At 41.8% G+C, this 13461-nt stretch overlaps 1 protein-coding gene across 2 annotated transcripts in view; it reads right to left on the minus strand.

Annotated features, from left to right (window-relative positions):
* CAMK1D (calcium/calmodulin dependent protein kinase ID) overlaps window positions 1-13461 on the minus strand; it is a 242389-nt gene that overhangs the window by 90899 nt on the left and 138029 nt on the right. For both annotated transcript variants that reach the window (XM_068168352.1, XM_068168345.1), the window contains exon 3: window positions 11109-11183. In XM_068168352.1, the coding sequence (XP_068024453.1) occupies window positions 11109-11183 (75 nt within the window). The remainder of the gene's footprint in view (window positions 1-11108; window positions 11184-13461) is intronic.

Below are 13461 nucleotides of genomic sequence, written 5' to 3' on the forward strand. Positions count from 1 at the left end.
TCCTGAAAGAATAACCCCTTTTCTGAAGCTGTAATGGAGCTTTAATGGCAAAACCCCTAAGGCAGAGATAAAGAGTTGCATGAATTTTATTTTGATAATTGGCTTTTAATATTAAGAATGTTAACTCCAGTTTTCAGTAATGCTGCCTCTCTGTGTGCTTATGTAGGTCATAAAATCTCAGAATCACAGGATGATAGGAGTTGGAAGGGACCTCTGGAGATCATCTAGTTCACCCCCCACCCCACCCCTTTCAGAGTATGTTCACCTAGAACAGGTTGCACAGGATGGCATTCTGGTGGGTTTTGAATGCCTTCAAATACGGAGGCTCCACCACTTCTCTGGGCAGCCTGCTCCAGTGCTCTGCCACCCTTGAAGAAGTTCCTCCTCATGTGTAGTTGGAAATTCCTATGTTTGATTTTGTGTCCATTAATCTTGTCCTGCTTTCAGTGGTTTTCAAATGGTGTATCTGACTTGCATTTTGGAGAGGAGTATATTCTTTCTCCAGGGACATATGGATATTCAAAGGCTCCACTGCATCTTACTCAAGGATATCAGTGTTCCTTACAGTATCATCATTGAAGCATTAAAGAAAATAGAATTGCAGTGATTAAATGCTACTAACCAACAGCATAATCAGACAGAACAAACACCGAACTCCTCCAAATCATCTTCAATACTCTGGTACAGAAAGCCTTTTACAACTAAGCCAGGATCATGCAGGAATTTTTGTCTTGGAGAAGAAAGGAAAAGATGATGTAAGTATTTGGGTCTAGAACACACACTTCCTCCAATTTAAGGGGGAAGATGGCCTTTACAGGCTAAGATATAACTGTGTGGCATGAATCAGAATAAAATGAGCATATATTCTATAAATGAATCAGGGAAAGGCTTCACCGTCAGCAGTATTTTATTTTTCTACAAAGTGCTTTAAAAAGTAAAAGTTTGGCTAAAGCACAGCTAACCACTGTTTCAGAAAAAAGAGAATACCCAACCCCCTCCAGATTTTCCACTGAATAAATTTCCAGGGAGAATGTTTAAAGCAGAAAACTATGGCAAGAACTTCTGCAGTCCTATGTTTCTCCAAGAAGCAACCACAGCATTACAAAAGGAAGTCAAAACGGGATTTCAAACAGCAACCTGTATTTCCATTTAAAAATCTAGGTTTTGCACAATCCTGTTTAGAATCCTGGCCCTCAGCCCAACCACAGAAAACCGTATGAGTCTCCCTGGTTTTAAAAATATGCCCCGTGTAGATTTTCTGGGGCAGGTATCAGACAAAATGTAAGGCAAGAAATCTTTTCAGTGTGAATATGAATGGGACAGCAATGCTTCATCATCGCCTTGCTTAATTGACTTCTACTTTAATAAGCTGTACATAGAGTCCCTTGATAATACAATAAAAAATTAAATCCATGTTAATGCAATATTGACTTCAGAGTCACAGACAGACTCTTGACCAGAGTAACCTGCCTGACTATGCTACCTAGAAGAGAGGTAATGATCATGCTTGGGTAACTGACCCTATTTTTTCTTTGACCACAAAATCATTACCTGTCTCCTGGTACACATTTATATGTAACAGTCACAAGCCTGCTACTGTTCCCTTCACCACAGTATGTACAACTTTCCTCCAGAAGAAAGATAAATAGGGAAAACCAGTTTTAGTAATGATCTCAGCATGTAAAAGAATGGACTTGTGAATGCCAGTGCTCATTTTGAATCTTGCTTCAATGGCTTGTATTTAGTTTGAAAGCTTTCAAGGTTGTTATGAAAGTCCTTTTCTGTTTAAATGCATGTAACCATTTAATCAGAATGCCTCCATGTCCTGCCTGAGAGGGATCATACCCGATCATAATGAATTCTCATGCTGTGGTATATATGGATTTAACATTCATTATCTGCCTTGCTGCAAAGACCCTTCCTCCTGAATTAAATGCCAGCTATTTAATTGATTTCAGTGCACCACAGAGTAAATTACCATGTACTGAGAGATGCAGAACTAAATGTGAAAGACTCATTCAGTGACTATGCAAGCATCAAGTAACCAGCAATGAAACTTCTGGTCAAGACATGAAAGGAAGGAGATGGTTATCCAAAGCCAACAAAATGGAGAGAAAATTGCTAGGGCTCTAAATAGCCACCTCCCTGCTGTTTGGAGAGAAAGGTCTCACTCCTGCTCACAGAGAAGCAGGGCTGTTACACAGCATTACTGGCAGATACATTTTGCTACCCCATGAACCGCTTATGACAGACCAAACTATACAACACAGGTATACACAACTGTGTCCAGTTTTGGGCTCCCCAGTTCAGGAGGGACAGGGATTTGCTGGAGATGGTCCAACAGAGGCTACGAGGATGATGAGGTGACTGGACCATCTCTGCTATGAAGGAATACTGAGAGACCTGAGGCTGTTTGGTCTGGAGAAGAGAGGGATGAGAAAGGATTTTATCAATGTCTGTAAATATCTGAGGGGTGGGTGTCAGGAAGAAGGGGGGCGCAGGCTCTTTTCAGTGGTGCCCAGTAATAGGAAAAGGAACAACAGGTATAAGCTGGAGCCCAGGAAGTTCCACCTCAGCATGAGGAGAAACTTCTTTGCTGTGAGGATGCTGGAGCCCTAGGGCAACCTGCCCAGAGAGGTTCTGGAGGTTCCTCTGGGGATTTTAAGGACTCATCTAGATGTGTTCCAGTGTGGCCTGCCCTAGGTGATCCTGCTCTGGCTGCAATATTGGACTGGATTGTCTCTGGAGGTCCCTTCTAACTCCCACCATTCTATAACTCTATGACTCTATGATATATGCCCCTGTGCCCAGCTGCAACTGGGAGCCCTAACTAGGAAGTTACCAAAAGAGCTGCTGTTGGGCTGAAGGAAGAAACTCAAGTTGATGCTGCCAAAATTTATTGTTGGTAAAAAACCGAAACAACAAAAGCAACAATCCAGCCACATACTCTCACCCCAAGGACTTGGTACTGGCCCTTGCTGGGGGACTGCTTGTTACATCAAATAACCCTCAGAAAGTATTTGTTTACTGTATTCATCAGTACAGGAAACCTATCAGATATTGTCTGATTTAAGAGGCCCTCAAATGTTTCTGTAACTTTACAGAATAATACATTAGAACATTTTTTTAAGAAAACTTTTGGCTAAACCTCTTGTTTTCCTTATTCACAACAGCAGCTTCACAATTGATATCTTAAAGAAAAAATCCATTTGAGTCTGAACTGTTCACATACATTTCTGCAGAAGCAAACATCATTATAATGCTGTCTGTTCAATAAAAATGTGGAAATGTTTCTCCATTATCTCTTTATTCTCAAGGCTACAGGGGAAAAAAACAACCAACAAATCACTCTCTTATCAAATGTAGCATAGATCTTTGATTAAAAAAAAAACACCTCAGTGTTGCCTTGGTAATGAGTCCATACTGGGACACTTCAGACCAAACTAACAATAATGAGTGCAAGCTTTGGAGCAAGGATGTTGACAATCATCTATACCTGTTGAAGGTGCCTGCACGTAAGTGGCTTTGGAAATCATTGTGAGAAAGTCTTTCACAGTTCTCAAGGTGAAGAAGATTCTCTCTATTCCTGTGTTGCTGTAGGAAGCTTGGACTGATGCCCATGAACTTTAATACACTTGCTCCTAGCCACAGCTAGGAGCCCTTAGAAGCCCTTACACATAAAACAGCACATGGAAGCAAACAGGACTGCTGTTCAGTGACATTCCCAGGAGAAGTGTTTGGATGGGACATGGGGAGTAGGAGCTACCAAAAGTCCCACCATAGCCTGAAAAAAAGAAAAACCAAAGTGCTAAGGGGCAGATAGGACCATCCAATGATCACTTCAGAATTCCAGAAGCATACACAATCCAAACAATCACCTTGGTGACCACTCTGTTGTCTAATAATCTGTTACCAACAAATCTGCCCATGCCCTGATCTCTACCCTGACATTAATCTTACCTAGTCAACTTAAAACCTCTCAGCCACTGGAAGAGGGGAGATACTCCTTTGTACTGAACACTCACCAGTAATTCAATTGATGTAATACTCTTTCTTCTTCAAAGAATAAAATGTGAAATTGATGCTGGATTAATAACTGCTTCCCAGTTCCCAGGGGCATGAAGCCACGGGTCAGTTTATTATGTGGTCAGCAGCTGGCAAAGCACTAGTGGGAAAGTACTGAAGTACAGTGAGATTAACTCTTTTAGCCTTTTGAATGGGTGGCCTGTGTTTTTCAGTCAATATACCTTCAAAGATTTTGATAAGGCATGATTTTAAAAAACAATTAAGATTTTTTAATATTTCTTTTTATCTATGCTTTGCATTAAACACTAGAAACAGGGTAGAAGCAAAACTTATATTGCACACACCCAAATAATGAGCGTGATTTCAAAATCTAACATGCCAGCTCTGCAGTTTGGGCCCACGCCTGCAATATGTCCACACTGAAGGCTGTGATGGGCACAGGGTTTTTTGGAGCATTTCTCCCACCATCATGGTCTGATGCTCCTCGTCATGTCACACATGACGAACCCTGTTGCTGCTGTCCCACTTTGCTCTCCACACACACTCACCAGACAGATTCATCCCTGGAGAGCTGTGCCTTTCATAGCACCCTACCCCCAGTTCAAAAAAACTTGTCCATAAGCAGCAAAACACTTTTTTCAAACACAAGCTGTAGTTGCTGCCATTTCTTGTTCCATTGCAGACTAATGAATGCTGCTTTGCCCAAATCACTGATGTTCCACTCCATCAGCTGTGATGAAATGAAGTCTTGCCTAATTAGAGCCCCTAAGTCTCTGCTCAGCTGTGTCAAAGCCCAAGCAAATCTTGACAGGCTCCTTCCTAGCACGCCCAGATGTGCATCAACCTTCTTCATATTGTTCTTAAGTATCCTTTGCTCAAAAAAAACCCAAACCAAAAAAACAGCAAAACCACACCTACAAAAATGAACAATTTATGCAGTAACTGATTAACATAAAATTCATGAATATTTGCTTGACCAGGAATTTGGTACAGGTCTTCCTCTAACTCATCCATTCAGTGTCCTAGCCAATAAGCCCCATGACATCCATCTACCATGTACAGCTATCACACTTCTTATTCCTGTGCCTCTCAGGGAGGTGAAGGAAGCATGGGGTCCAGATTTTCAACACAGACCCAGTGAGTGCTGGGCACTAATTTGGTCTGGGCCTTTTGGCACACCTTGCCCAAACCAGGAGTATTAGAAATATAAAGAAGAGTCTATGGGTGTGCAATTGAGCTCCCATCCTGTGAAATAGCCTGAAGCCCTTGTCTCATGGTCATCAGTTCCACTGTTCCTTACTGGCGGTGTTTCTCTTGTTACCATTACTGTTACTACTAGTAATGATAGTAGCACCTTTCATAGTAAAAGGTGATGCTGAGGGGCTTCTCTCAGATGCTTGGACATAAGTATTTTCTGCTACTAAAGAACCTAGCTTGCTTTTACCATTCCTATAAAACCCATTGTGAATGCAGAGATATTTCCTTCTGTTTTTTGCATAACACTTTACAGGCACACACACAAAAGTATGAGAAGAAATCCAACTGAAGTAATGTGGTGAGGCAGATCTATGTCTTGCTTTAATTAGCATCCTGAAGTGATAGTGGCTTGATTTGTGTGTGACTGTTTCATAACAAAGTGTGTCCTTGCTAGACTCCTTAAGGAACCTGGCAAACACAGCACTTCCCTCCATTGTCTGTTGTTTTTCTTGGAGGTTGAATATTTGCATTGAAACGGCACTTGCACACCCCGTCCATGCTCGACTGCTCTCAAAGTGCACTCAAGCATTGGGCTTTCAAAAAATAAAGGGAATTCAGCACTTAATCATGGCTTAGCACTTTGCCTACTCATTTGCAAAACATACAGGTGAAAGGCAAAATCACAAGGAGAGTAGTTCCAGTCATAATAAAAACTTCTGCAGGTTTTACTGCAGGTAGGTACCTGCCTGTCTGAGCTGCCTCCCAAGCTATTACAGGGCTATAAACTGTATGTTGCTGGGGAGAGTTGATAAACAGCAGGAATGGGACACACTGTGAGTCTGAGACTGCAAACTTCTGGGCAGGGCTACTCTCAGTGTGTGACTTGCACCCGGCAGGAAGGAGCCTCCGTCATCTTGGCTTTCCTGCGATGGAAATCATCTGAATAATTCAGCAGAGTTAAGATGCCAAGCTGGAAAAACCCGAAGGCCAGGGGTTTATGCTCACTTTGGGCTGGGTATTTTTTGCAAAGGTAGGGAGAGGCATTTCAGGGTTGGCTGAACCAGGCTGCTCAACCTAAAAGCTTGATCTCAGCAGAGACGTCAAAGCCTCAAAAGACCTCACACAGTAGAAACACTCTGGTTTCCTTGGAGAATCAGAAACACCAGCTGACAGGATCAGGGTAAAGCAGCACTCCTACTGAGACAATCAGACCCAGTCTTCAGGATTATAAGCCCCTCAAAGAAGTGGAAATATATACCAGACTGGCAATAGGGTTTTCACTTTCCTTGACTCGATCCTGATATTAATAGGAATTTCTCCAGATTTGGCAGTATTTTTGACTGGGATAAAAAAGGGAGAGAAACAGAGAGGTGGGTGTTCAAGTTCAGTCATTACTTACCCAGCTACATGATTATCAGGGCCTGATCCTGTAACCTTCCCCCATTTCTCATTGCCTTCAGGAGGAATTAGAGAAATAAGACTTCCAGCACACTAAGTCAAAGTAGAAGGCTGGAAGACTTAGTTATTAGGAAACGCTCTATAATCATTAGGACATTAAGCAATGGTATTGACTCTCTGAGGAGCACACAACTGGGGATTTTTTACAATAGGTTTGAAAAACATCTGTTAAAGTTGATTGGCCAGTTCAGGAAGCAAATCCTAAACTGGGACAGCACTGGAGGTGCCTCTTAGACCTATTTTTCAGCTTGTTTTCCATAAGCAGTGAGGCAATGGCTCACCATCCCAGTTTACCAGCCCTCAGTAACATATGACCCATTGGGTGAATTTCAACCAACTTTGCCAGAAAAGTACAAATAGCAAAAATGTTACACTCCTATATGTTTTAAACAAATATGGATGAATAAAGAAGAACAAAGAAATTAATGCATTCACTGATTTTTAATGTGCCACCACATCCCTTTGGAGAGGCAACAGCCCCAGCACCTGTGGCTCTGACTAGCACAAATTTGCGGGAAAACAACCTTTGGTGCTCCATGCTTCAATGCAGGCAAACAATACAGATGAGATCAGAGTCAAGCTTTGGGAGTCTGCTCTGACCTGCCCAGGCAGCATGCTCAGAAGCAGCATTTGCAAATGGTCCCATGACACTCAGACAAAAAATACATGTTTATGTAAATCCATTTTTACACATGATTTTCCAACATGCAGACAATGAATCACCAATACCCAAGGAGGCCGATTATACCAATGCAATATTAGTATCTGACAATGTTAATCACAACAGGCTATCAAGATATTTCCCTCCCCAGACAAGGTGAAGTGAGGCAGATCCCACAGAAGATATGTCAGGATAATTCTTGCCAAGTGGCACCAATAGCAACAAACACTAAATGCTCACTAACAAAGTTTATTATCATGCTGAGACATAGTTCTATAAAACATTTATTTCTGAAAGTACTTCATGTTCTCCTGTCTCCTACAATCTCCTGTGGGGAAATCTCACCCAGCATCCAGAAAGAATGGAACTTTCAGGATATTGTAGTATTTATCTTCAATGCCTGTGTGGATCTTAACAGTACTGTCGAAAATCCAAGTTGGGAAAGAAGCAGGTGTTGTCTTGGTTTGAAAGCACATCATCATAATGGAAACATGACAAAATCTAAACATTCTACAGTACTTTTCTACAGTGCCTACAAATTTTTAGCAGAATCATCATAGGAGAGTCAGTGATTATCCTACATCTGTATTCTCCTTTGCAGCAATGCCGGTAATTCCACCTCATACCAAAGCTAAGCAGTACTGCTTGGAGCAAAATGCAGCATGGAGCTGTCCATAATCTTGCCAAACTGAGTCACTGGGTTGGAATATCCTGTATTTTGGGAAAATAAATGAAGAAAAAGTTGTCCAGCCTTTTCTGAGGAACAGGTTAATGTTTTTATACAGACTGCATGTGAAATTCTAACTTTTCAGATCTAGGATCTCCAAGGTGGAGTTCTGGTCTGCCTTGAACAAAGAGGATTTGACACTTTCAATAGTTTTATGGTGGCTTGTATAGAATGTACACAAAAACAAGGTGGTGAAACCAAAGCCATAGAACAGATTTCCCCATGAACATGCCAGGAAACACAGAACAGATTCACCAACAGCTAAAGATTCCTGGGAATAGCTCCCAGAGGGACTGGCAGGAATAAATTGTCAAGAAGGCACGGACAGCTGCCTCTTCACCTCCCTTCCTGCCAACCCCACCACAGACACTGACACTTGTGTTTTGCCTACATCCTTGACGAGATAAACATGGTGCAATATTTATCTTTTAAGCTGTCCTGCTAACATGGAGAGCTTTCCAGTAAAAGTAGATGTAGAAGAGGGCAAACATCAAAAAGGAGGCCTGGTCTGCCTCCAAAAGTGGTCTCCCACAGAGGTGCTGTGAGACACTCAGCAGCTGTAACGTGGATTTTCCGCACCACTTCCAGGAGTGCTCTAAAGGCTGGTAATAAAAAAATCATACAATCATAGAATATATCAGGTTGAAAGGGACTCTCAAAGGTCATCTTGGCAAACTGCCCTGCAGTGAGGAGGGACATCTTTAACTAGATCAGGCTGCTCAGGGCCCCATCAAGCTTGACCTTGAACGTCTTCAGGGATGGGGCCTCCACTACCTCTCTGGGCAACCTGTGCCGGTATTTCACTACTCTCATTGTAAAGAACTTCCTCCTGAATGTCCAACATTTTGTCTGCACTACAAAAACACTCCCTTGGGAAACATTAGTTAGTGCTCAGTTGGCAAGCAATGAGCTAGGGAGAAGGGCATATGGATTTAAGGTTTGTTGTGCCCATGATACTGACCTTTGAATGGCCCTAACTTTTCTTCCAATTTATTTTAATCTAAATGCTGTTTTATGGAAGCTGCTTGATCAGAACCACTTCTACTTTGTATCAAGCCCCAGTTTTAAAAGTACCCAACTGTTGCCTTGCTTAGGAGAAATAAATGAGAAGCTAAAAAAAATCATAAGGAATCTAATAATAAATAGTGCAGAGATGAAAACAAATAGATACCTCATGCTGTGCAACGGTTCACAGCTATTGTATCAACAAGTTGGTGTTACCTTGGAAACAAGAGATTGTCTGCTATGCCTTCCCCAGACAGAAACTGGGAAAGGAAGCATAGAGAACAGATTTTAAGTATTCTGGACTTTGAAAAGTTGGTTTCCAAGGGTTGATGCCAATCAGTCCCAAATACAACCATTGATCAAAATACAGAGGCAGTGCAGAGGTTGCACCATCCTTAATGCGACATTCACTGTGATAAGGGTGAATAGAATTATAAAACCATAGAATTCTTTTGGTTGGAACCTGAAATATTACAAAGAAAAAGGCATCTACCACCTCTCTGGGTAACCTGTGTCAGTGTTTCACCTCATTGTAAAAAAATGAATCTTCCTTATTTCTAATCTAAATCTCCCCTCTTTTTGTTTAAAATCATCACCCCTTGTCCTTTCACCATCTGGCTATATTGTCCTCTCCACCATGGAATAACACAACCCTTTTCCAAGAAAATGCAGAAAGGTTATTCCCCGGAAATACTCTGCAGAGCAGAGGACAACATGGTCTTGCCTGATTCAGAGCAATAAGGAAGACTAACAGCAACGGCTCGGAACAACATCAAATAACTCGAATAAAATAAGCTTAAGCTAATGTGTTGTAAAGCATAGCTGAGGCAGATTAAGAGCATACACACACATGGAGTTTGTCACACAGACTCCCTGTGTCAGTGGGAGTCTTTCACAGCACTGTCACTTGATTGCATTTAAGTGTGTACCCATATTCAAATAACCCTGCAGGTTTTGAGGATTTTTTTCTTGTTTATTTTTAATAGGAATGATAAAAAGAATTCATCTCACTCCTTGGCAGATTCAGTTCAATGCATTTGTACACAGGATATCTTGATCTACATCAGAACCTTCACAGGCTGGGGAGTACTCAGAGCTGCCACCCCAAATCCTGCAGATGGGTTCCTGGCTGCTGCCTTCAGCCAAGCACTCCACCCCAATGGACATCAGTGAGGCTATGTCCCTCTGAATAATTAGAATAAACCTTTATTAGAATAAACCAAACCAGGTTGGAAGAGACCTTCAAGATCATCGTGTCCAACCCATCAACCAATCCAACCCATCTAAACAACTAATCCATGGCACCAAGCACCCCAGCAAGTCTCCTCCTGAACACCTCCAATGACAGCGACTCCACCACCTCCCCAGGCAGCCCATTCCAATGGGCAATCACTCTCTCTGTATAGAACTTCTTCCTAACATCCAACCTAAACCTCCCCTGGTGCAGCCTGAGACTGTGTCCTCTTGTTCTGGTATGCCTGGATATTATCAAGAGACAAGGGAAAAGCTTAGTCCTCAGGGGCTTCCCAAGGATTATTTAACCCCAGAGTCACCTCTATCAGATGTTCTAGGCTTCCCTACAGCACATCTGGCTCTTCCCAGCTGTGATTTATCCCTTTGCCCTGTCCATATGTTCCACTCTTGTTTGAGGTGACTTCATAATTGAACATGAGACACTGGAGTTGGTAAGAGGAAATTTTAACTTCTAATCCCATTTTATAATGTATTTCAGAAGAAAGGAGGTAAAAAGCATGACGGGCATGTGGTTGTCACCTCCCTGCTAGGTGGATGTGATGGGAGGACCAGGTCAGCCACAGTGTATCATGTTCATAAACCAGCTTAGCTCCCAGTTTCATAACAACCCAACCCAACATGCCTGGGGATTCATTTTTGCCCACCTGCTGAGGATTTTGCCAGCCACAGCACACAAAATAAATACATATGATGTATTCCATCATTTAGATTAAAGAACAAAACCAGAAGAAGAGCACTTGGCAATTTGGACACAAAAATATTATTAGGTTCAATACTTACAATTGCATGACCAGATATAAATGGTTTGGACTCTCATAGATGTCTTCCAGGGCAACTATATTTTCATGCTTGATCCTGAAAAACCACAAAATAAGAGAAGATGGAATAGTGATTTGTATTTAACTGCCTGCAAAACATAAAGCCATTTTTGGTTAGTCACTACTTGTCAGTGCTTTTTTCAACATCACGAAATAAGATTTTGACCAAAGTAAACAGTAATAAGTCCTTCACAGACAAGAAAACTGTTATTACTCACAGAAAATTCCTTCAGTCCTCTCTGAAGCCAAAATGTTTAACAGTTAAGTACCTAGGGCATTAGTGGTTTACAGTTCCTGTGTCAGAGGAATGAAGATGGTTGGTCAGATGCTGAAGTCTCAGGACAGCACCAAAGAAGGGTGTGCAGAAGTGTTGACAAAATGGTGACAAGGTATGTATTGGCTGGCAGGGAAAAGGCAGGGATTTGCCCATACACAGAAGCCGGCACAGATAAGCAGCAGCTATAAGACAACCTCACTCTCCTCACCAAATTCACCCTGCACCCATGTCACATCTAGCCTGGATGTCTGAATTTCCCTCCAGTGTTATTAAGCACTGTGTGCTTTCTGTGCAATGGTTCAAGGCATCTTTACAGGTTTTCTACACCCTCATTATTCCCACTGAGGATTCCCACTAAACATCTTGTCAAAATGTAGCTTTAAAAAGAAAAATTATCTCTACAAGCATACCTCTAATTAACTACTAGAGTAATGCCTCTCTGGGTTTGCTCCTTAAATGCTTACAAACACCTTCCAAAGGATACAATTTAACTTGTGCAAACCCTAAGGAGACTACCAATACAACACCAGGGGCAGAATATTAATTACACCAATTGCAGACAATCACTTTAAGAGCAAGACGAAGCTGGGAAATACTAAGCAAAGACCACTCATTAGTCAACAGATGGACACATTCAGAACAAAAGAGTGCATCAGCAGCAAAGGCAAAACTCTCTTCATGTTTCAAGGTTCCAGTAGCTTCATTAAGATGCTTGACTGTGCATCAGGACCTCATCCTCAAAGTTCCTGAGTGCCCTAACATCTGTGTGAAGATGCTCAGAGCAGAAGGTCCCCTGTGCCTGACAGGATCTTTCCCGTACAAAGGCAGACTAATCCGATTTTCTTTGAATTCAGTGGAAAGATTATGACTGACCTGAATTTATGCCCACAATCAGTCATTAAAAGCTCCATTCATATAAAGACCTTCACAAACAGGACATTTAAGATCAGCAATGTAAATATAATGCACTATAGGATGTTAGAAATACAAATACATGAGTAGGTTCCTCATTTGCATAAATATCTGGAAAACCCCATGATCTTTTGACAAAATTTCCAGGTAGACTGCACCACAAATTAAGTTCTTAATGTGGACATCAGGAAAAAAAATATGTTGCCCACTTGGTTTCACAAAGCACATCTTTGATTTTGCTGTGCAAGTCTAGTGCCAGGTGCCTTAAGGTTACAGTCAGGGCAAGGGCAGTTTTGCCTTTTTGTTGGAGCTGAAAGTACACAAGGGTCCCAAATGACATTTTAAGCAAATAGTAACTTTAAATGGCAATTATTACATGCATTTATACATTTTCCTTTGTGCACACATACATTTACATGACCATTTGTGTACTTCATGATCAATAAGGCAGTTTCAATACAAATCATCTACTATAGAATTATTTGTTTAAAGTCTCCAATGTAGTCTGTCATACAGCTTTTACTGTGCACATATTAATGGTTTGCATTTTTATTTTTCAGAGACTCAGAGGTTCTCCAAACCAACTTAGCCCCCTCTGAGACAGCTGCCGGTGACACAAAGACAAACAGCTGGAGAGGCAGAGGCCAGAAAAGAGCTCATCAGACATGCAACGCTGCACACTGAGGGTTGCCGCAAGACCCTCTCTTCTATCTGATTTGCAAACCAAATGGGCACTGCACCATTGCACTCTCTGAAGGCAAATAAACATGCTCAGCCCTGAAGAGGAATGGATTTAGTCCTTACACTGTGGAGTACTTCTGTCTTTAGCCAGTTTACCACCCTTTGAAAACAGATATAGGATGTGAGCAAGAGGGATACAGGCAGAGAGCAAATATAAAGTGTAATCTGGAAGAAGGTAGCAGAAGAAACTGAATCACTTCCCAAATACAAAAGATTCTGGGGGTGTTTGGAAGAAGAGGTCCCTTTGGGAGGTGATACACACACCAGCCACCTCAAACACTGATGGCTGCTGCACTCAAGGGGCTTACTGGGGCAGGAAGGAAGCATTTTCCCCCCACTTTCTCTCATCCTCCTCAAGGCCAGCAAGGTCTTAATCATGGCATTA

Source organism: Melanerpes formicivorus, unplaced genomic scaffold, assembly GCF_026170545.1.
Source record: "Melanerpes formicivorus ecotype bairdi unplaced genomic scaffold, bMelFor1.0.p_v2 SCAF_3, whole genome shotgun sequence".
NCBI lineage: Eukaryota > Metazoa > Chordata > Aves > Piciformes > Picidae > Melanerpes > Melanerpes formicivorus.